The 25,567-nt window shown below is 39.5% G+C and overlaps 1 protein-coding gene across 1 annotated transcript in view; it reads right to left on the bottom strand.

Annotated features, from left to right (window-relative positions):
* LOC139151322 (aconitate hydratase, mitochondrial-like) overlaps window positions 1–22,681 on the bottom strand; it is a 57,195-nt gene extending 34,514 nt beyond the window's left edge. The window contains exons 1-6 of the mRNA XM_070724018.1: window positions 22,517–22,681; window positions 21,882–21,950; window positions 18,767–18,913; window positions 5,078–5,188; window positions 3,666–3,746; window positions 1,247–1,339 (exon numbers count right to left, since the gene is read on the bottom strand). Coding sequence (XP_070580119.1) covers window positions 1,247–1,339; window positions 3,666–3,746; window positions 5,078–5,188; window positions 18,767–18,913; window positions 21,882–21,950; window positions 22,517–22,666 — 651 coding nt within the window. The 5' untranslated portion in view covers window positions 22,667–22,681. The remainder of the gene's footprint in view (window positions 1–1,246; window positions 1,340–3,665; window positions 3,747–5,077; window positions 5,189–18,766; window positions 18,914–21,881; window positions 21,951–22,516) is intronic.
* Between the last annotated feature and the right edge of the window lie 2,886 nt (window positions 22,682–25,567).

The raw sequence follows: 25,567 nt of genomic DNA, 5'->3' as shown, positions 1-25,567 counted from the left end.
ACAACCTGTCAATTTATTGAGGATGATCAAAATGTGACAGCTATGGATATCAACGAATTGCAGTTCTAATGTGAGTGAAAACAGTTTGGTCGGTTTCATTGTAGAGCTAAAGCCACGATTACTCAAGCAGTAAAATGGCCGATTTAAATCTATGGAATAATGCAGGGGGGCTTAACCAACCCATTAATCTGGATTATTAGCTGGGCTGTAAATTCGTAATGAGGCATGCAATCACAGCCATAATACATGACACACAGTAATAAAATCTCATTACCAAATTGTTAATGCTATGAATTTTTTTTCTCTGTAATAAATTTTCATTCTGCAAATATCAGGAAAGTTTTCCATCTGAAGATCTTTGAACTGATAATCTTACATGCTGGATTATTGTTATGCATGACAAAACCGTCACGTTTCCACTCCGTTATAGAGAAATTCAACTGTTTACGGGTCAGCGTACATATTACTGACTGTAACTTTTATCATGACAGAATTGGTATGGTTTTATGACACGCACTTAGCAATTCTTTTGACAGCAAAAAGCCCTTGGGCGTAGTAATTTTCTGCAAATTTAAATGCTTCATTCAAATTACTCAAAACATCTGATATACGGACACACAGAATGCATCCAGTGCTATTATCTGAAGCATACAAATATAATAATAACTTGTGAGTTTAGGTACAAAGCAGGCCTGCAGGTTATATAGGTTTTATAGCAAACACAAAAACAGACTGTTTTATTTGCCTGTTATTCTCTGCCAACGTATGGTAACTGTGGCATGAAATTACAGCAGAAATGCTATACCCTATTGAGAACCTTTTTACAACACATATGTTATTTCATATTACTATAAACCTGATATGTTATTTTATGACCAGCCGGAAACTTTTTGGGCTTATGAAAATTATTTTGTATTTACCATTACAGAAAAAAATTCTCTAAATCCATTGCATCGCCAACCATTTTCAATACCAACATAAAAGTATGTTCCAAGAAATGCACTTCTTTGAATTTTCTTTGGTTGAGAAATGAGAATGAATTTATACAATAGAACTGGCTTTTTATCGATGGAATATCACATCAGTGAAATGGATATCTAGCCATATTTACTCACACAGTCACTGTCATTCATAATGGTGACTGACAGAAAGAATTCGCTCTTTTCTGCCATTATAAATATTAAAAAGTTATGAAAACCGACTCTATCATGAATTCTAACCCCGTTATGTCCATTTTATACCTTACCTGATGAATAATTCCTGAGCCTGGTTTCCAGAATCCGACGCCGTATTTGGCACCAGCTGTCGATAGGAAATTGTAAACTTCACTGTTGATATCCTGGTGATGAAAAAAGACAGGAAAATAACATTCAATATCTGTGCTCTCATGGAGCTATTATGAAGCCTGGGGTCTCCTTATCTATTGTTTCTAGTATAGAGTGCATCACTGAACTAGTCTAGAAAAATCCTGATCTGCTAGCAATAATATCTGGAGAAAGACAAATAAAAAACAGTACCAGCTTTATAATGGTTACTATTTGTACAATAAACTCATTAAGATAAATTTACTTTTAATAATGTGCTAAGGGCCAGTAATTGTAAGTTTTGATCGCTTTTTCAATATTTAAAAAAAATGTAAACTACAGTTGTTTTGCTTTACTTGCCAAAGGATGTTGAGATACCTAGGGGTGAGCTTGTCAACTCAGCCTGCACATGTGTAGACTGCATTGTTATTGTTGACAAAGGAATTCTGGTCCGGACTAGAATTCAATGCATGTACCGGACAGACGCTTTGTGGACAAGCTAAATAATCGGGGTTTCAACATGCTTTGGGAAGTAGAACAAGAACTGGCAATAGATGTGCATAACAAAAATAGTGAGAAAAAAATCATTAAAAGTTACAGTTAAGTCCCCACTTCATTGTCAGATTTATCTAACAGGAAACGTTTTGAGCTGATAAAATTTCAACGGAGAATAAACAACTAGCAAAATGTTAACAAGCACTTCACACATCCATTAATCTAAGAACCAGGGACTGAGAAGAGCAGGAGCACTTTTGAAAGGATGGAATGTTGAGTTTTATTTTTCAGAAACTAAGGATATCGCACATCATTACTGCTACCGTTTAGTACATCGTCTTGGCAGTTTATCAAAATCTTTTTTGTGATATTTTAGTGGTAGTCATGGTAACCTGAGAATCTTGCTATGGTAACCGCTACACAAGATATTCACCCAAAAAAGGCCCTCTTGCAATCTGACATTTTCAAAGCAGTCAAGCGTTGAAGACTGTGCTTATTGCAAGACGTGACCATGAACATTTTAATGACACGCTTTCCTCTGCAACTAGCATATCAAAGCAAACAGAGTGCTCATACAGGCATTTCACCAGGCAGGCACAGAGCTAGATAATGGATGTATGTAAGCTGATATACAAAGTAACCGCTTGGAGCATCTCTACGTTAATCCACAATCATTCCTCTTCATTTGTACAATCCTGGCTGTCACGTTGAAACATCAGCACCATAGCATGCTACATTGGCAGGTATGGTATTACAAGAATTACCAAAGCCATTCAAAAGGTCGACTTGAAAAAAGCAGCGTGCGTGTGTTTGTGTGTGTACTTTGATAATAGCCACTGTCATGGATAACAGAGATTTCTGAAAAATACCATACGGCAACTAATTCAAAGATATTTTCATTCCCAAATAAAACCTCTTGTGTCTCTGTTACAGCTATGAATAAGTTGCACAGACTGTTTTTATTATTAAGGCAGGTATATGATTGCAATTTGAAAATAAAAGCATTATTCTGTTTTCATTTCCCCTGCAATGATGTTCACAAGATGTTGCTTCTGTTGCTAGTACATTACATTAGGCCTTTCCAACCATTTCACTCTATCATACACAAACAGGTGAGACGCTTTTGTGCCTATAGTATATGAACTTTCAATTTTCCAAGCCTTTCACGGAAAGAAATATCCAGTTTATACAGACTTTTAATATCAAATTCATGAATCTTTTATTTTTCTGCTCTAACCCACAGAAGAAGATGGCTATGGTACTTTTGCTCTTTTTTTAACTTGTAAAAGACTGAGAGACAGCATGAATCGTAATGATTGCACCTCTGAAGACATGAAGAAAAGCAATCTCAGTAGTTGTATGTATTCCCCCCCCCCCAAAAAAAAGTAACGTTTGAATGACACTGTGTGAAACTGAAGATGTCTTTCTGTGTCAGTGCAACATCCATGGATAATGCATTTCAGCATTTGGCATCCCACTTATCTCTGCATCCACCATGGCAACTCAACCTAAGATGGCCTGATGACTTTTTGACATAAAAACAAAAAGACAATCTACCGTAAGTCAAAGTGTACGGCTTGGTTCCCTTGAGCAATAGCAAACTTGCAAGTTCTACATTTTCACAGCTTGAAATTATCAGATTGGGGACATGACGGCACAGTGCCTGTTGCTATAGAGAAGTTCTTTCTCACAAATATCGGTGGCATTGAATTTTCTCAAGCTACATGGATGTGAGCTATGGAATTATTCACACTGAGGCCGAATGCAAATCTATAAGTGCCCCTATACCAGAACTCATCGAGTAGAAGTAGAAAGTAAGATTATGGGTTCCCCCTGGCAAGATGAAATTCAATCTGATGGAAGTACCTTTGCTTTCGCCAAATCCTCAGCTCCTCCGATCTTTGCTTCTATGAGATGATCACAGTGGATGGTAGATGGAACTGCAACCTGAGAAGATAAGATATGAGAGTTTATCCACAAAGCTCTCTGCAGTGAATGCACACATACATGGTAAACTTTCAAGCTATGGAGGAAAATCTGAATGAGAAGGAAAAATTCTTTTTTCGGTAAAAGATGTATGTTGTGCATTATAATTTGATATTTCAGTTGTTTTTCCTCCAGAAAGGTGATATCACACTAATCCACTTCTCTCATAGACATTAATTTTTGGTATAATGTTTCAAGCTGTTCAAGCGGTTTAGATACAATGTGCCTTTGGGAGAGTTTTTTGGACAAATTTTTGAGTACAATTTTCTGGTCTGCCATTTCTGTGGATTACTTTGCAAGACTGCGGAGTACATGAAGTTTTATTTTTGTTAAAATCGAAAGTGTCATTTTTCTCCATAGAGTTCTAAACACAAGATATATAGCCTATTTTAAATTTCAAACAATAGTAAATTTAAGGTAATTTTGTTAATGTTGCTTGAATCGAAAACACTGTGCTAAAAGTCAGGCTTATTCTTGATTATGAAAGGAAAATATGATTTTTTTTTCAAGAAGGTTTAACACTTTGTGTTTCATAGCATATCATCTTAAAACAAAGAACATATTCTAGCCGGCATAAAATAACTGCTCTAGCTTGCATATTTAAGTAGCTGTTTACGGTGATTAAGTATTGTTCATTAGATGGTGGAACATGAATTCCCTGCTCTTAAAGTAGATTTGAGGGAAAAAAAATTGCTTCAAAATTGATGCAACCCTTCAAGTGACTTTACGGAGCTTTCAATTGCCTTCTCAAGACAGACTTCTCCTCATTGAGACAACCATGACAGGATAGCTTTTACTCCTCATAACCTTTAAAACAGTCTGACAACTTAAATTGATCAAACTCAAGCCATTATGTTATTTGGCTGATCCGCTCTCTTCTTCTTCTCTCTCTCTCTCTCTCGGCAAAATGAAAATAATGGCAGGACGGAGCAAAAGATCAATACTTCTAGTCTCCCTGGAGACAGACAATTTTTTTTCCACCTTTGCCATTTGGAGAAGAGTTGACGAATCTTGCACGGTGAATATCAAACGCTTGAGTGAATTCTGCTGTAGTACATGGTACACTCTAAAGGCGCTCTAGTCATCTTCTTTCAAAAACTTCCACGGACAGCCAGGGGGTTTTCCTGGTTTATCAAATCTGACATTCACTGAACATGGAGACCAGTACCTTCCACTTTATCACTGTCAGACTGCCACAGATAACGGACCACTTTACGCATGCAGTTTTCAGGAAAACATTTTTTGAAACCGAGATGAACTCATACAGTGCCGATTGATATTATCAGATTTACCTTTGGCAGGCCGCTTGAAATAAACTGTAACATCGCCATCTGTGCCGTCGCGTCCTGCATTGCCACTCTGTCTGGTCTTAGTTTCAAATAGCTTGTTCCCCGTTCTATCTCCTGTAATATCAAAAACAAGCAAAAAGTTGTAATTCGATTAAATATATTCAGACTACCGGCTTCACACTGATGGCACATCATATAAATGTATATAAATGATATAAGAAGTGTACATACACATACAACGTACATATCCATCCCCATACAAACACTATAGTAAAGTTCAGAGAAAATGAATCAGAAATGGCATTTGTATTTTCTTCGGCTGCTTTGTGGTTTATGCAAGCAAAACCACACATACATCAAATAACTTTTAAACTGAAATTCAAGATGTGAAATAGACAGATTGGTTCGTTTTGTAAAAATGTCATTCATAAGAACAAAGGGGAAACAAATGATCCAAGAACACACAGCAGTACATTCACATAGACTTGAATGTTACTTTTGTTGATGTGGAAAATAACAAATGTTATATCACTTTCACAAATTTTTCCTACTCATAGCTATTTCAGGAGATTACTCAGGTTTACAGGATATTTGTGGCAGAAGTATGAATAAATCGTAGTTCAATGGCACGCTAAATTTGTACACACACGCCAGTACATGTTCTTGTAAGGCTCTGAAAAAGAAGCCAGCTCATCTAGAAATTTATAGAAATTGCATAGTAGAATTCCATTAAATATATCATGATGTGAAAAAGCACTGTAGGAAAATGTCAGAACTCAGAGTATCACGGACATGAAAACGGCAGAAATGACAGTTTGTTTTACACTGAGTGAGGTAATGCCAAATTTTTCAATGACAGTGTACAAGACTTAAAACCAGAGACACGTGACGTCTTGGTAAAGTATAAATGACTTTTATATGCAACAAAAGATGCGATGTCAAAAAAACTAGTACAGTAAATATGTCATTCATAAGATCAAAGGAGAAACAACAGTACAAATATTACTCTTTGGATTTAAGAATACCATGCATATTTATTGCTTTGAAAATGTTTTTTGTATGATAACTACGAAATATTCACGGAAACAATTTTCTGTACAATGTTTGCAATAGAAGTACAGTTCAGTAGCATACTGAATTTCTACACATATATTGGTATTGTACCCGCAAGCTTAAAAAAATATGCCACCGACTATGTTAGAATTCCCTGAAAGATATTGTCACGTAAAAAAGAGAAGCTTTACACAAAAATGTCAACCCTCAGAATGTTATGGATATGATAAACGGATGAAAGAACTATCAGTTATATATAGAGTTCTGTAAAGATAAAATTTGCTGCTGCTGATGCTAAGGACCTTCTTGAAAAGTATTGGACTCTGTACAATTTGAATATTGCTTAGGGGCAACTGAAAATTATGAATCACGCATTGTAAACATCGGCTCAGCTCTGGTACATCAACCCAGGGGTGGTAATATACATGTATACAGATTAGTTTTACTTAAAGGCAAGCCCACTGTATGCAGCTGCACAAGCTAAAATTGCATGGCATGTTGAAATTTAGTGGAAAGTAGACAAGTCTTGTGTGTAGGCTTGTAATTTTGTTTCCATTATTTACTCAGAGTGCTTCAATTGAATTATCTCAAGTCAATTTCTTAATTTCACACTAATGTCACCATTTCATTTTGTGGAGTCTTTTATGAAGTCATACTGGGCAACATTTCATCAGCGCTACAATGTGTAACACTGTGATTACAACCCACTCCACACTGATTACGAGGTAATTCCATTAAAACTGTCTGACAACGAGAGTTATGTTGACTTGATGGTTGTGATATAGCTTTATATCCAAGCAAGTCAAGCATGTACTGTGAAATTCATTTCTCTCTGACTCCAACCTCCCTCTCTCTCTCTCTCTCTGAGATATAAACAATTCCCTACACATCTCTCTGTCTGTCTGTCTGTCTCTCTCATACACTCATCATTATATCATGTACAATATATCTCACTCAGAGTCAGACTTCAAAAGGCATTTTTTCAAAACAGCATCTAGTAGGGACACTGAAATAAAGCTATTTACAGTATAAATTTTGCTGACCCACAGCAATAGAACTGGATGCTGTGGAAATAGTGCCATACATTTTTTGTGATTCTCTACTGCATCATGAATTACAAACACATCATGTTGGAAGATATCAGTAGTGACTGACTGCACATCTTATTCTTAGGTGGCATGGATCTTTTGTGATCATTGATGAGACATTGGCTATCAATCCTAGACACCTTGGCCTTATTATTATCTATCTAAACGTCACTACAGGCTGACTGCAAAACTACGATTACCCGTGTTCGTGATATGGTACAAACTTATTAAATTAGTTTCATATTCACAGCACCTCTGTCAACACCTTACACAAGGTTTGGATTTCTCATTTTAATTTAAGACTAGGATCTCTTGATTCCAAATCACATGACCCTTGATATATATATATATATATATATATATATATATATATATATATATATATATATATATATATATATATATATATATATATATATATATATATATATATATATATATATATATATATATATATATATATATATATATATATATATATATATGGTCCCATCAGTGCCACACACACACATCCTAATCAGATGGGCGATTACAAAGGAAACCGAGATCTGCACTTTCCCTATCAAGGCATATCATTGCTTATCTCATTGTTTTACATGCTGTGATTGGATCTACAAAAAGGGTTTTTTACACAGTGGAAAGCTTAAAACACATTCATTTGATGCATGCTAATTCACCAACTTTGCATGACACTGCAAATGTCAACGGAAATGGAGACAACAATTAAGAGCTCTTAACTTGGTCAATCACTCTCCTTTTTACATGTAGTTTGAACCATTTCCATGGTTCCATCTACTCCCGAGTGAAAAGGACACAAGGTGTTCTACAGACTCAGTACGCCTACAGATAACATGGTGGAAGTACAAACAAACCCATGTACACAAACGGCTATGGACGTATGGATGTACATACACATATTTCTTTGCGCCTTTGTGCATGTGGTTTTGTTTGTACCATGGCCCATTAGAATTCCTGCGGTAACCTTGTATTGCCTGGCTAGTCATCCTTGCTAATCATAGAAAGGTTTTATCAGCTGCTCAGCAGTATGTGAGATCAAGGTTATACAACGCAGTACTACTTCCACCTATATCCCAAACAATGCAATGATTATTTCATCACTTGCCATTGTATCCACACGATTGATTTTCAACAATGCTGGAGACTTTCTACTTGTAAAAATTACTCCTAGTTACACTATTACTTGAACAACTGAAATTATGTTCTTTACTGGCAGTATATTTGTATAGGGACATTTTGAGGTGATGACATTTTGAGTGATTGACATTACAAGGTAAGAAGGTACCTTTGTCTTTCGGTTGTGAGCTCAAGTCAAATCAAGGAAATTTACTGAAGTTATCCTGAAAGGTAGGATGAGCCTCAAAACTGAAAGACATCCACTTTTGCTCAGACTTTCCTAAAAGAAACTTTAACCTATTCACCCCCATTTCCTGTGAAAAGGTCCACAAAGAGCATTGATAACAGTGGGTTTTGGCCAAACCATGGTGGTTAAAGGCGGAGCCTCCCTTTAAAAGGGCGCCAACCTATGGCGGCGTTCATTGTGTAAGTGGACACCAAGCAGATAACATGAGGGCACACGATCCAGAAAATGCCACTTTTTAGTTTTTTCCGAGCGCAAAAACGCTGACAGACTGCCAAGCAGTCAGCACGAAGCTGCTGCCGATCGAACTCAGTGGTTATATTCAAATTCTAACGTGACTGGAAGACGTTTTTTAAGGAAATTCGCGTGTGGTGCTGGGGAATAAATGACTGTTGGCAATTTGAACCGGACCGTCAATCAAACGATTATATAAGCTCTGTTTGCCGGATTAGCAAAAGGTGACAAAAGATTGAAATCAGTTTGTGTAATTAATGTTATAGAAATCAAACATCGTACTGGCCATGTGTTTGACTGGGAGGAGAACTCCACTAATGCGAGAACCAGGGATTGAAAAGTGCGGCTTTAAAGGGTTGGTTAAACATCAGGGGTCACCTTGCACATTTTGGTACTAGAGAAACTGATTATATAAAATTTGCCATTTTTTGAAATTCAAAAATGGCTTAACTCCAGGAGAAAAATGAACTTTTCAATTTATTTTCAATATTGAATTTTCACAAAGACAAGCAGGCGAAGACGGGAAAACTATTTCATGCTAACTTATGCAGACAAAATGATGCCCAAACTAATAGCTTTGCCTAATAGTCATTTAACTTTGAGCCACAGATATATTCTCCAGTAATGTGAACAGAAATTCAGAATGACTTAAAAAGATATTCGCAATAAGTATCTATCATTTGTATTCTTTGCCAGACATAGACCCCATCCATGGGCGAACATTTAATTTCAATTATTATGCACCGCAACCTTTATGTTGTGTTCTATTCACAGGGAATTCAGAGATTGAATTCATCCTCTAAAACCAACAGCTGAGGCTGCTTGAAGACTGGCGCCTTTTCCAGATAGACAGCATTTCACATGAATAGAGCGGTGATGAATGCATCAGTAATACCGGAGGCTTAGTGCTTGGGCCTCTTGAATGTAAATTTTTGAATTAAAGTAACATTACCACTGACACTGTTAGGAACATGAGTGTAAATTTAATGATTGCACCCAGGTAAGATGAGTATGTTCACCAAGGCAACTTGGAAGAGAAGGTCAGAGGTCAGGATTATGACATAATAATGACATGGGAGGCAGAGCTTTACAGTGGCAAATCTCACATAAAACTATTTTCATTCCAGTGTCTGTATGACAAATCTTTCACACCAGCCATGATTTGAAATCACGCTATTCCAATGAAATACCTGTCTACAAAAGCATTTGATGCATTCCCATTTTTTTCCTGCACATCCCTCAGGGAAATAAGGATAATGATGGAAAAATGGGCGATGGATTGGAATACAGGAATCCATTAGCGGACAAAAGGAAGGGGAACTACCTGAATGTAATCAGCTGTACGCAGTGATCTGGAACAAACTGATTACACCCACGCCAGCTCATAGTAACTGTCTGAACAAGAAGAGGCTGCATGCTCCATGAATCTGCAGAAACAAATATCTTAATGAAGCTACTTCCACAGTGCCACAGATTGGATTTTATTCAAAATTTTACAGGAATGGAAATAGAATGGTAATACGAAATGCACCAGTCATTTTTTTTCTCAGAATCTCAGAACATATCCGGGTCAACTTTAATCTATGATTTCATTCACATAGGCTTAATGGAGATGATAGAATATGTGAACTTTCTAATAAAACACTAATTTGCAAGTTACAATTCTTATTTACCCATTCTGGAGCCTTCAGAGATGATCATAAATATACTAGAATGAGTTGAGAGACTTGTTCAGGCAATTATCAATGCCAATGTGACAAAAATCTGCAAACATACACCACTATAGAAACAAATGAAGAAGGTACCACTCCTTCACACATCACATAATGTGATCAGTGGTTTTGATGATCATGTTGAGATGTATTCAAATTTATGCAAATAGATTTGTCATTTTCAACTACATTACAGCGAGAGGTGTTGAGAGCCATTTTGGAAACTGCAGCAAACTATAATACTTTCACTACGGACAGTCAACTCATCCAGTTTCATTACATTGAGCACGTACGTTCACTCTACCAGTACCAACAAATTAACCCTTTGAGTGCCGTAAATTTTCCTGTAAAATCAAAAATTTTAGTGCAAAATTTTAAACATTTTCATGATATTTTGTGATTTTTTTGCCAATTTTGGACCAATGAATATAGCTTTTAATTGGCTACAGTTTTTGATCAAAATTTTGGAAAAATCTGAAAAATATTGTCTAGCTTACAGTTATAAAGGCAGCAAAAAATGACTTTGGTGCTTAAAGGGTTATTAAAATGCTCACTCATGAAGCACGACATCACAATGTCAAAATGCCACTGGAAAGATGAGAAACTCTGGAGAACTGTGTCAACATTCACAGCATATTTCACCGATTCTTCATGGTCATGTATACGTAGGAGATTTGTCAATGCGGAACAGTCTGATCAACATTGAACTGTACATATTAGCAACACTCAACGCAATACCGGTACCGATAGATTTGATAATGACGGAAAATAGAGTGAGCCTTTAATGAGAGGCCAGGCGTATACGTTGTACAGCGAAGTAATACATATTTTTTCATAATGTTGATAATCTATTAAATACGTCATTGATATTAATCTTTAACGTCACTTTGTGAGTGAGAAAAACTACACACCACAAAAGAGTTTGCTCAAATCTGGTTGAAGTATTGCAACGATAGGCATTTCCTAAAAAATTTTGTGGAAGATATCAATTTTTTTTCAGTATTGAGTATTACAGTAAATATATTAATAATTGAATTTTAATGATCTAACTGCAGGCACAAAACCCTCTCTACCTTTCCCCCACCATCACGACATTAACAAATAATTGTACGTCACAAGGCATTTGTAGGGCATGGGGTCATACATAAATCTCTGGTCAAAGACACATTTCAAAAGGAAATCACAATAAAAGCTATTAAAGAAACATAATTGGGTCACTACGCACAACACTGGTACTGTAGAGCTGTTGGTATGGCGGCTGGACTTTGATTTACGAATAAGTTTTCAGTCATCTCTGTCTCTCAGTAGATTATTGCATAAAAAATCCTACATAGTATATGGCCCACTCCGATTGTGATCAATAAGAAAATATGATAGTATATGGCCCACTTTGATTGATCTGATTGATAAGAAAACAGAATTTGACACAGTACCCTTTTATCAAAGAAATCTCTTATTAAACAAGTCCTGCAGTAGGCTGTTAACATTCCCCTGTGCCCTTTTGTTTGTTAAGACTAGCATCACAGTCAAGTCACATCGTGACTAGTTTTGACTCAATACATATGGAATTGTACAGTACACAATGCCACTGGCACTCTCTCCTTTCCTTGTGGATTTCCTCACCATCATGAGTGAATGCACAAGCATGAACATTACTTTGGTTAAAAAAAATTGCTCCGAAATTTTGCAAATTAGTGAAAGAAATACAGCTAACACATTCAACTATCAAGAATATACAACTATGCGAGATCTTCCTAAGTCTAATTTCACGCACATGACCATAAAAGGAAACTTGTATTTAACATATAGCTCACACAGATTTTATTTTCAAATACGCATACACTTTATATATTCTTTGTCAGAAGTAATTCATTCTTGTGTTAATTCATCTGCATGATCAGTTCAGTGGGCAACAACCTGTATGTGGGCATTACATACTACTAAATATTACTTTTCAATACACAGTGAAAAACATACGGCCTCCATGGGAATGGAGCAAGTCAAAATATCCAGACTGACCACTGTGGTATTGACAAAGGCATCAACCACATCTAACTTTATGAAGCAGCAAAATATCTGTTACACATATCAAGATATGGTTAACCTGTTCACCCCAATTCCCTGTAACCCTTTTCCTGCCGAGCGCCCCTGTCCGTTATCCTGCCAAGTCGGTCAAAACCGGCCCCCTTTTCCGTGTCTACAGAAGATAGGCTCTCCTGCACGCTTTCCTGCCAGGCATTTGGCGGGAAAATACCGCATTTTCGGGGTACGATTACCGACCATATACGTGTTAGACTTCAAAAATTTTTGCATGCCCGTATAGAGGGGCAACCGCTGATGAGGTTGTGTCCAGAAAATGACGAGGTCACGGGCGTTGTTTGCCCCGGGGGACGTGCACTTTTATGCCCTTTTCTAGCTTACTTTCGCGGAAGTAAAGCTCGTTCGCCGGCACGCACGGCCACACACCGGGGAAACGTCACCTCTCTCGTGGGTTAGTAGAAGACCCAGGGGTTAGTGCTATGGGTGCGGGAGCACCCTCAAACCTGTCCTGTTTCCCCTGGGTTGTGTCACTTGGCCACGTACTTTGAACGACTTGGAAGAGTCGCACATTGCAGTCTGCTTTGACGTAGTGTCAACGACATAGTTCCGCCATTGAAGGAAGGCGTGTACGTAGTTTGGCCAGTTCAGTGAACACTTAGCTCGTTAGTGTTACCGTTTCCTAACACGTTAGTTGTGCAGTTGTACTAAGGTGCAGTTTTGTACCACCTTAGCTCTGGACAGTGCAACTGCTCTATGCACTAACCCCAACGACAGATGGTTGGTACAACGTCTACGTCGCACGAGCACAGCCTCCGTTGGGCTGTGCCCCTCCCACGTGATACAACGCACGTTCATCCATTACTATAGCGTCCTTACGGATCTGCCAAAAACGAAAGTGGGGGTAAAAACAAAACAAACGAAAATATGCGATCCATAGATAGTATTTTATTCGGGAATAATTTACATTATGCCGAACAATAAATCTCGGAGTCTGTCTTGACGTCCGAGTGCATGGTCCGTGTTTCAAAAATTACAATCGGGGTGGCAGATCCGTGTTTCAAAAATTATAATAGGGGGAATTGTACAAAATAATCCGTCTAAACAAAACAAAACAAAACGAAAATATGCGATCCATAGATAGTATTTTATTCGGAATAATTTACATTATGCCGAATAATAAATCTCAGAGTCTGTCTCGACGTCCGAGTGCATGGTCCGTGTTACAAAGATTACAATCGGGGGATTGTACAAAATAATCCGTGTTTCAATTTACAATCAGCGGGATCGTAAAGCACAAACAAACGGCACAACCGTGCTCAAAATGTGATCATGGTCCGTGTTCAGAATACAGTCAAGCCACTGTTAGGCGAAGCTGTCCCCTGTCCGTTATTTACGTCGGGTTCTCTTGCTGATGGGTGTCGTCAGGGCTGTGTGAGTAGAGGTCTGCACGCCAATGCTCCTCTTACCTCGTAGCATCATGCGATGATGAAAAGCCGCAAAACACTCGCCCTCGTGAAGATGAACCCCTCACAGACTACATCCTTTGGACGTCTCAGACAGTCGTCCGCTCGCAGTGGTCTTACCCTCTCTGCTACATACTTTACAGCATTTCTGCCGCCCCTCCAAACGGCTGACAACGTGCATCGGCTGATTTTGTGGATTGATGTACGAGGCAAGAGAAACAGTGGCCTCGACCTCTCTCACACTGGGCTGCGATCGCCCACAATAACCGCCAATGAGTTGTTTCCCGACACGCAGATGAAACATCTTATGGGTCAGCTTACTATCAGGGTGTACATGCTTGAAGCATATATATGCATTTACCAGGGCAACATCAATCAGGTAACATGCCAGATATGTCCACCATCTGTGGTTCTTGCGCCCAGTGTGAAAGTACTTGCGCTTCTGGTTGGCTCGGTCGACGCCTCCCATGTACCGGCGATAATTATACAGCGACAGAGGCACTTGTCGCCGCTCATCTCCCTCCCCCACTGGCACGCACTCCAAGGGTGGATAGACCGTATTCAAGATCAGCACCTGAGCGTTACTATCCTGATAAGCAGTGATGTTAAGACGAGAGTCCGTTCTGGTCGTGGCTTTCATATCCCAAACAGACAGAGGAAGGCGCTTCCTCTTACCCGGCGGAATTAATTGAGGGGGCATGGTGCGACGATTACGGCGGTTGAAACTCCCGACCATGTAGATCCCGGTCTCCATCAGCTCTCTAGCAGTAACGACCGTGCTAAACAGGCTATCACAGAATAGGCTGTGATTATATCCACAGAATGGCTGGACCAGCTCCATCGTAATTCTTTTCACCACACCTCGCTCCTGCCGTCTCCCATCAGTCCGATCCCGATATTTCACACCTAGGTACGGTGCAAAGTTAGCTATGTATGCAGTGGTGGAGTCGCACAGCTGCCATATCTTGAAACCGTCTCGATCAGGCTTATGCGGTAATCTCTGCTTAAATTTAGAACGGCCCTTAAATCGCACCATGCCCTCGTCGATGGAGATCTCTCTACCCATCTTATAATTATTTACGCACCGGTCAACTATGGGCTCCATCCATGGATTGATTTTATACAGGGGATCCTCCTGACACCGACGTCGGCGGCGTGCCTCATCAGGATCACGACGTGGATCGTTCTCTGGGTCTGCCAGATGAAAGTATCGCATAAGCTGCTGAAAGCGACTGCGGGTAATCACAGTAGAAATACCCTGGTTTCTCAGAAAGGGATCGCTAGACCAATAATCCTCCACTGATGATTTACGGTCGATACCCATACAGACTAAGACGCCAATGAACGCCTGCACCTCTCGGTAGTCAGCGTTACGCCAGTATTTATCTATTTTCCTAGCGATATGTCGCTGGTGGAATTTGGCGTATTTATTAGTCTCGTCCTTGGCCAATCTGATCAGTGTAGCTGGAATAAACTTAAAAAAGTAATCGAGCTCACGGGCGTGGCTGGGCAAGGTGAAAGTCGGTCCTCTCTCATGGTCAAAATCGGTCTCCTCAAATATATTAGCATCGGTAGTCTCCGACATACGCCAGACAGGAGGTGTGTCGTCCTCCGCCAACACAGCAGCAACGTCATCATCGTCGTCAGAGCTTGCCTCACCTACGTACTGCCTGTCATAAAAGTCATCGTCCTCTGCCGCATCCTCGTCAACCTCCGAGTCGGACTCAGCGGTGATATCACCGTCGTCTGGGCGTCTGGGCCTGAACTCGCCCGTAGCGGCATCAAGGATCATATCTGGCTCAAAATCAGGTGGGCTATCCTGATAACGAACCCTCCGCACTATCTTTTTCGGCGGGGACATCGCAGCACACGAAACTATGGCAGGAGCGGGCTCGGCAGCCTCTGCTGATGACGAGGACTCAAGCTCTTTCGCACTGGGCACAGGAACCTCTCCTGACGCAGGATGAGGGCTCATAGTAGCAACAGGTGGTGTCTCTCCCGGAGCAGCCGGGGGAGAACCAATGGCATCAGCCGTCTCATTACTCACTGTCTCACTAGCAGCAGCAGACGTAGTCTGTGCAGGTGAAGTATCTCCCACAAGAGCAGATGTAGTCTCTGCAGGTGAGTAGTCTCTCCCGGAGCAGCCGGGTGAGAACCACTGGCAACCGGTGACCCGTCATCATCCTCATCGGCAGAACGATCGGTCTTACATTTACGCTTACCACTGGGTTTTTCAGCCGGAGATGGCTTCGCCTTACGGGAGCATTTCTTGCCCGACTTCTTAGAACGTTTACTAGGGACATCACAACGATCGCTACCACTACCGCCCGGAGACTCTGCATCTTTGAGCTTCAGTCGTCTGCTCGCCTTCAGAAAACTTTTGCGGTCCGTCAAGCTCATGTCTGGAACAGTGTCGACAGACTAGCAGGTCCCTCCCTTTTAAAGCCACAGGGAAACAAAGCCCTGGACATGATTGGACGCAGGGGTGTTAATATATGCATGCTCACCTGTTATTATAATGGACCTACGGCAATCAGTCCACCAACCGGCGCTGACATTCCTACCCGTCATGTAAATTGCCTGTCCGCACCATTTGATATGCTAATAATACTCATTTGCGATGCAAATCAATCGAGCACTTAGCATAACATAGTCAATGTCATTAGCATCTCAACTTGACATTCCGTCCAGCTGGGTACGTGGCATGCGCACCTGCCACCCAAGGACGTTGCCCCAAGCCCATGTTTAGTACGGGTGGGAAACCCGTATCTTTAACCTCATGTCCCTTCTAAGTACGCCTGCGCAGGGCGTATTGTCATCCAAGTCGGTGACAAGCCAACCCGACAGATTGCCCATTAAGCAGTAATGGACTGGCCGTCTCGTTCTTGTACGGCAACGAACAGTGCTTCAGCGGCTTGTTTAGGTCATAACCGTCGCCTGCCGAGCGGCTTACCCAACTAAGGCGGTCAAAGATGAAGGATGCCAAAATTGTCAACGGCTGTCTCGGCCTCGTCCGTTGGGCAAACATGGCTCCTTCAAATAACGTGGCCAGCACGTCTACGTCATCAGCGGTGATGACGACCCGTCATTGACGCCCGAGTGCGTAAAACTCGGAATATACCGACAGGTACCTCTACCTGAGTCGGTCATACTACGGTATAAACCAAACACAGGTCTGCCAACTCCCGTTAGACTCGGCCGTTAGCCGAACTTCACAGGGACAACATAGGCGTAACAAGTCGGTGAACAACGGTTCACGCACCTAACCGCAGCCGCCAAGTCGGTGAACAATGGTATCAAATTTTGAGGCCATGTTCCTGAATGGCAAGGCTGAGGCGGTGTGTTTCGTTGCACGGCTTGAACGTCTAGAGCCAAGTGCAGCCGACAACGTCCGACATCTGAGTGGGTAGTCTTTTCGAGAAGGTAACAAGTCGGTTAAAAGCGGTGGTTACCCTTCACAAATGTCGCTCAAGTCCATTCGGATCAGTTCCATGTCAGGGACTAATCAAGCCGAGTCCGTCAAATCCGTCCGCACTTCCCGTCAATCAGGACCAAGTCCGTGATTTTCGTCTCGCACCATTGGCAAAAAATTGCACCGCCAGCTGAGGCGGTCTTAGGCGGTTGCCTTCGAGAAAGCAGAGTCCGTCAAATCCGTCCGCACTTCCTGTCAATCAGGACCAGTCCGTGATTTTTGTCTCGCACCATTGGCAAAAAATTGCACCGCCAGCTGAGGCGGTCTTAGGCGGTTGCCTTACAGATTAGCGTTGCCGAGACGGTCAATTTCGGCCGCAATCTATGTAGTGCCTCAGAGCCAAGTTACCCCAAACTCCGCTAGAATACGTCAACGTGCTAACCTGCCAAGTACGCTACTCGTCCCCAAAAAAAAAACCAGTCCCCCACCGGGGTGGGGGACTGGCTGGGTAGCTTCCGCACCTTTCCCTGTCCTTGGACTCTCTGTGAACCCATTTCGAGAGCAAACGCCGTTCCTCGCCCAAAACCTGTCCTCGAACGACCCCTAGCGCGAGCAAGGGTTTGCTACACGTAGTTCCGTCGACTAGGCAGGAAAGGGGGTACCAAAAAGTAGCCCGATTTCCACCGCCTTGGCAGGATAACGGCCGTGGCTGCTCAGATTCTAGCTACACCGAATTTCAAGCGGATTTTCACCGACTTGGCAGGAAAGGGGTAAAGAGGTCCACGTTCCCCATTGATAACAATGGGTTTGGGCCAAACCATGGTGGTGAAAGGGTTACGTCAACCGAGATCTCTGAGGTAGAATGTGCCTGGGGACAAATAGCTGGACTCTCAATTTTTTACAATTCTTTTCTGATCTACCACTTTGATCTACCATTTTAAAGCTTATGGAGTACGAAAAATTTTCACTGTTCTAGTTTTTTGAAAACTTTATTTTTTCCATTAGAGTTATAAACATGGGATGATGGTCATTTTCCATTTCAAATATTGGCAAGTGTTAGGTAATTTGTTTCTCTAGTGCCTATTTATGCATTTTGACCCCTGATCTTTATTAAAATTTGGTGAGAGTATAGTTTAAAGATTCACTGCAGAAAGTTTGAGCAAAATTTGAAGTTCTCACTTTTGAGGTGCATAACACCTAAACTATTTTTTTTGCTTCCTCTGTTTAGTATACAAACTTTCTATCGAGAAATAACAGAAATCACATCACAAAGTCGAAAATACGATTTGAAAAGTAGAGAGTATAATCTTACCTGGTTTACCGGATCATCTATATGAGAGTATAATATTTTTTCTGAAAGAGTGAGAGGTCTGTTGAGTCTGTCTGCTACAATGCCTAGTTTCTTCTCCATTGTCTCATAGTTGATGTAGTTATTTGGTTCAAATCTGCTCATAGCAACCTGCAACCAAGATACAACATGGATAATGTTCATGATCTCAACTTTTTTACCAGGATTTCAGAGTTTTGATCTTAACACGTGTACTAAAAGGAAGAATGTGTTATTTTTTTAAAACTTTATATATATAAAAACATAAAATTCTTCTAACATTTTCAGCCATGTTGATCAAGCCTTGAATAATTCTTCCATGAAGGTAACGATATATAAACGCTGCGTTTTTGACATATGTAAAACTACTGCTAATAAATTAAAATTTAACTTCCATATTCAAAGTTTTTTAATAATACCACATGTTCATAATCTTTGTAACTTCATAAGGCTCACAAACTTAACCGGTCTGGTCTTGGAACCATCCCTACTACTACTACTACTACTACCAGGGTTTCACAATATTATTCGGATTAGCTTGCAATTATTTGTTTAATATGCAGACAAAGTAGCTGTATGAGGACATTTTATGTTCTTACTAATAAGGCCAAAGTAAGTAAATTCTTTGTTTTGCGTCCCCACCCGCGTAGGTTTTTAAGGTTTTCATGAAAAACATACACAATGTATTTGAATACGAAATTTTAGGACATGACCGCTTAGCTTTTCTGAACTAAAATTTTGTTACAATTTTTTATTTGCTGCAATCAAATTACACTGTGTTAATTTTCTTGTGTGTGTTTTTCAGTCGCTTAGACGCGTACCTTTTCCCATTTTGAGTGGAAGCAAAACAAAGATTCTCATTACTTTGGCCTAATTAATGCTGTACTCTAAAAGTCGGTTCTATTGCTTGGCTCTGTGAAACATAATAAATGAGAAATAGCCAAAAAAAATGATGGCTTAAAAAGCGATAACATGATATGATTTCTTGTATCTACCAGACACGTATGCTAAAACATACAAATGGGCTGACAGCTGTCCACAGCAAACTGTGACATACAATGACAGAAGTGCCACACTGGACATTCATCAACATTTTTCAGAAGAGATTTCTTGCTTGTACAAAAACACATACCGAAATGATTTGGGCAACTTAAACATGGTGGATCTCAATATTTACGTTCCCCTCTAATTTTTTGTTAAGTGATAAAGAATTTTTCTAGGTGATCTTTCTGGGCATGTGATCAATTATGGCAATCAAATCGTCATAAAGGGATACTGTCACATTAAATATTCAGCGAGAGCAGTCAATTGGGGACAGCTGGGCATTATCCATTACAGATTATCAAAACCACGGTGGAAGGACATGAGTACCTGACCTTACTGATTGCAAAGAATGCGCCCACTCCTACACAAAGGTAGCCAAGGCTATGTCCATTTGCCAGCTTTTAATACCACTGCTACCCAGTAGGTATGCAACAAAAGCCTTCCCCGTGGCTGATATGATATTTAACATGGGACACTACCATTATGATTGATTTGCAGGAAAAGACGCGGCGGATTATTCGGTTGAAACATGCTGGTAAGAATAATCACAGAAATTACACAACACTGCACAATAAGTTTTACCCATACTGACGTTCAGTAGATACTGGTAACCCTTAAAGAGTACAATCATATAAAAAAAACCGTGGTTTGATTCTTAAATCTGTATCTCTATGCTGTTACACATTAGTGAAGTCTGCATGTGTATGCTGCCGTACAGGAATATTTCCCTATTCAGTTTGACTTCAATGGAATTTTTTATTTGCGATATGCAGGAAGTAAAACAATATTGTAATACATTATTTTTACAGAACATGTTTTCAGTAACAATATTGAGAAATAATGCAAATATCAAAAAAATAAACAGCTCATTCTTTATGACTTTTTGTATAATTCAAATACTATTAGCATTAATTTTTCATCAGACTGATTTTTGTTTTATTAAAAAGTTGAAGGAAAAGTGTATCACTTTTTAACAATATCCCAAATAGCGTGTACTTAACGTGATACTGTGTGAAAGATGTGATTAGCACAGTGAAGCATTTCTAAATAATGTTGTGATCATAAGTACATAAATATGATAACTATATATGTACTGTGTATCTCAGACTGTCAGTGAGGCATTTGATAGTTGTTTACTTATTTCATCTCAACAAATTCACATGGAAACCTTTTTTTCAAGTCTATGTATGCCAAGACTTAGCGTATGCCTACATGATTCAGAAGTCCATTAAGCTTGTATAAAAACACTTATCGCTATTTTCAATCAAAAGGTCTGTCACACATAAGATGGTTTGGTATGTTTGGATCTGATAAATAATACATCGGATACATGGCATACATTCTTTCATATTGACACGATTATCTGAAGTGATAAAGATGGCTTTATAGTCATAATTTTGTTACATTTAGAAATTCATTTCATCACATGCACAGAAGGCAATGATCGGGCCTGGTCTGTGTAGTTGTGATCAAAAATTAAAATGTCCCCTGTATTACACAATTATGGGTTACAGTTATAAACATCTATTGATATACCTTACAGTCATTGCATTGTTTCTGTATTATTACCTTACATTTTAACAGAGGCCTTTGCACAATTATGTAATTGGGGTTAAATATTAAATGTGTAAGGACTTCTGAGATATATGATTTTGAGGCTGTTCCTGATCAACGCCGGTATTTACTGGGAACGCTGTGTCAATGTCGTGAAAACAGTTATATGTTTATTATGAACAGATCTGGATAATCTACAATCAATTGATCCATTTGATACTAATTCATTGAAAAGGGGTATGATTTCCGTATGACCCCTCAATACATGAAATCGACAAAAAAACAAAAAAACAAAAAAACAACAATTTTAAGAGTATATCTTTCATATACCGAGCGTGGAAGACATCAACTACAAGAGGCCTAGAGGTTGCCAGTTACCTAGATTACTTTAACGGTTTTCAAGGTTAAAATCAGACTGTATCTTCCAAAAGAGAGATATTTTGTCCTGGAGGACTTTAGAAAATCTTCCAACAATCCCAGAGCAATTCGTAATTTTACACACCTTGTTACAGGCTACCGCTGAAGTCTGTAGAAGACGGGCTTGCAGACCTAAGCACAGCGTCTGCTGTGCCTGAAAATCGAAAAATATAAAAGATAATAGTCAAACGATAGAGATATATGTTAAACTTCATAAGTATTAGACACTGGAAAATATGATGATTTATATCATTTCTTTCAAATGCGCTGAGAAAAAAATGATCATATACCGGCTGTACATGTAGTATCGTGTGCCCAAGGGCACGCGAACAAGCGTGTCGACATGAAATATTGACATAATGTACGTGTGACTTTCGAGTGCATTTGGGTAAAAGTTGACATGCGTCCGAAGCCGGCAGCGACGGTATAGTTGAAGTTGTAAGTTGGGTAAAATCTTGAATAACTAGCACATTATTGGTTGGGACTTTGAAAAGAAAATATCTACAATGGAAGACTGTACAATTGTGGAAACTTCAAACTCAAGCACGGTGTTCGTCACAAAACTAAGTCCGAGAGGTGCTTGCGAAACGTCCAACCATATTGTGGTCACACAATGCCGTTCAATTTTCAGACGACCGACATTTGTAGGGAATATCACCGACAAATTCACCAAGCAAACAACTGTACGACAACAAGCTTCACAAGTTAGAGTTATTTTACCTGTCTGACCGACAACCTTAGGACGTAGGCCATCTTTCCTCCGGAACCTTCGCAATATGGCGGTGCATTGACAGCCTGCCAACAACAGCGACACTGAAACTCGCCGGTTGAAGCATGCTGTTGTTCACTGTAACCGTTGAGGGCGCTCATTATCACCGAATAGGCATTTGATGACAACAACAATCACTCTGGTGAAATACACAAGTTGGAATTTGAAGAGTTCAATTGTTCTTGATGCGATTAAGGTTGCCCTTGAATGCTATGTCTTGCAAATGAAATAAGATTTGTCTCAACAGATGAATAATTTGTACATAAACAATGAAGAATAAGTTGCTATTTAATTTTCACGCTCGGTGAGATGAAGTTAAATGCTGCATCTTGAACCCATTCTTGTAGTTAAATTAGCACTTTATTTTTCTTATTTTTTACAGTTGCCGTTTTCATGATTATCCCTTTTTATTTATTTGTTTACATGACTTATTCTCAGTTACTACTATGTAGGCATGACATTTCATGTTGATGGTGGGCATAATCAAGCTGTAAATCATTGAGTTTCAACAGCAGAGCAAATAGGACAATGTTTGAAAATCAGATACAACTATTACTACATTAGGTTTGGTACTTTCTTTCTAAATATACTCTTCAAACAGTATTAAACATCACTGACTTTGCAACAAAGATCTTGGGAGCAGACGAGAAGCCCTCGGTAACCCTTTGAGCCTGGAAGTGTTTTGGGATCAGCTGTGCCATATTTGTTGTAGTTTGATTTCAATTCCTCAGCTGTAGTTCTTTAAGTGTAACATTTTGGATGACTCTCCCAGTATGATTGTAGGTAAAAAAATTCTTACTCCCAATATCCTATTACACCAAAAGAAGGCTAAGTATTTGTCTCTTTGCCATCTTGCTTGGATCATAGTTTAGTAACCTCATTTTACAATATCACAAGCCACTTTAAGGTCTCCTCTATGAAGTAGCTATCAGTACCATATGGGAAAAAAGATGGGGGGCCATGTGTTTGCTTCTATGGTCTTTTTCATAATAATACACTCTAGTTAAAATTCTTGATGCCATCACAAGGATTATTTGTGTAACTTTCACGCTTCGTATTTGGATGTTGAATTCCAGCCATATCTTTTTCAGTAGTCAAGTTCGCTTCTCTTCTCTCAGGTCTTTGAAAGGTATCCCCAGTGCCTTTAGTCTGTTTTCCAGTTTGTTCGTTTACTATGATTATTTTCCTTTACTCCTTTCCATGGGATTGCCAGAAGATACTGTCAAAGGTTGGTGTGTTTTGTAGCATATATAGCAATATAGTGTTTCATATTTCCTAAAGAGACAACTGTAGAGAGGATGGTTTTTCTAAGGTTACAGTAAAACACATAGGGCGATTCTTTCATTGATTTTGCCGTTTCTATTTGAAATGTCAGTTGTAACACCAACAACGTACCATAAGTATTTGTGAGCTTTTCCTAATACATTTGTTTCACCGTGCCTATGCTCTCATACTCTTTTTACAAGATCAGCTTTCTGCAGTGTCACTGAAAAGATCCATCAGAGTGATGCATTTAGGCGCTTTCATCGTCATTTTGCAGTGAGGAATTGCACTGTACACTCTGTGCCCCATTCACTGTACAGGATCTGTGCAAAGGTAGTATTGCTTTCCACTTTTTTGATATCATCTGCATGAATACCACATGAATACCACTCTGTTGTCGGATGAAAGTTTACGATGGCCCTATTCTTGAATTCACAAGTTGTCAATGGAGGAGCTAGGTTTGTTGGGAAAATCCTGAATTTGTAACGTCCTGATAAATGGCCAAAAAGAAGTGAGTAGCATACCTTGGAAAATTTTTCTGTTTATTTTTTTAAATCTTTAAAGTATAGAGATTTCCATCACTTGTTCCAAATCCATCTTGTGTATGGATAGTTGATTTTGGCTTTCAGTGATCTATCTGGATTTGTCTTTGATACACCTATGAGGCAATCTGATTAAAATCAGATGTAGAGTACGGCGATGTCTACTTCTGCGGTATTCTCTCGCTGTCGCCTCTCACTACATCTGACCAACTCCCATACAAATCTCGCGCTCTGGCCAGAACAGCCGACCTATCAGAAGACGCCTTACAGAGAACAATAGGTATGACTCGCAAGCATGCATATGCACAAAGACGCACGAAAATCAAAAGTGTGTAACCGAGCTATCCACCCAGTTGTAAACAAAGGCGCACGGCGAATTTTAAAATCGCCTGCCTATAATTTCAATGTTGAAACATGCCTTTTATTAATAACTGTGCAAACGCAAATCATGCGGACATACTTTGAGACCAGCCCTGTGTACAATGCAGTGTGTTCCTGGCGACAGCAAGAGAATACCGCATAAGTAGACGTCGCCGTACTCTATATCTGATTTTAATCAGATTGACCCAATGAGGGCTCTTCTGCACTGCATCCATGGTGCCTACTACTGGCTGAATCTATTGAGCGTGTTGCAGGGATCTTGTTACAGAATGTCATCTTTTTTTCCTTCTTCTCTTTTTTTGCTTCTCTAACACATACAGAGATTTTACATGTCCAATTTGAGTCAGGATATTACTTGAGTCATTCTTTATTCATGAGTTTCATGTACAATATTCGCACTCTTATGTTAGATTTAATTAGCTGGATTTCTTTAACGGTGTTCCTGCATTTTTGTTCTACAATGTTGTTTATTATGTGGCGATGAAAAAATATACTCTGGATAAGGTTGGATAAAGTGAAAGTTATTTGCTTAAACTTAATGACTTTGTCCATTTTAAAGGCAATCAATACACGAGAACAGTGTATTCATATGGCTTACAAATGGCTTTCTTTGTGTTAATTTTCAAAACACTTGTGGCTGCTTATACTGGGTTGGGAATACAAATTGCATTTTAGGCAAGCAAATGGTGTGTTTGGATAGCAAATACTATGTTGGGACTGCACAGTTGCAAATACATGTTTGCGGTAGAGTGTTGGGCCTGCACATGGTGTGTTGGGAATGCATATGAAGTGTTGGGACTGCTTGTAGATTGTCTG

The sequence above is a fragment of the Ptychodera flava genome, chromosome 15, assembly GCF_041260155.1.
Source record: "Ptychodera flava strain L36383 chromosome 15, AS_Pfla_20210202, whole genome shotgun sequence".
NCBI lineage: Eukaryota > Metazoa > Hemichordata > Enteropneusta > Ptychoderidae > Ptychodera > Ptychodera flava.
This window is presented reverse-complemented; position numbering and strand designations above follow the sequence as displayed.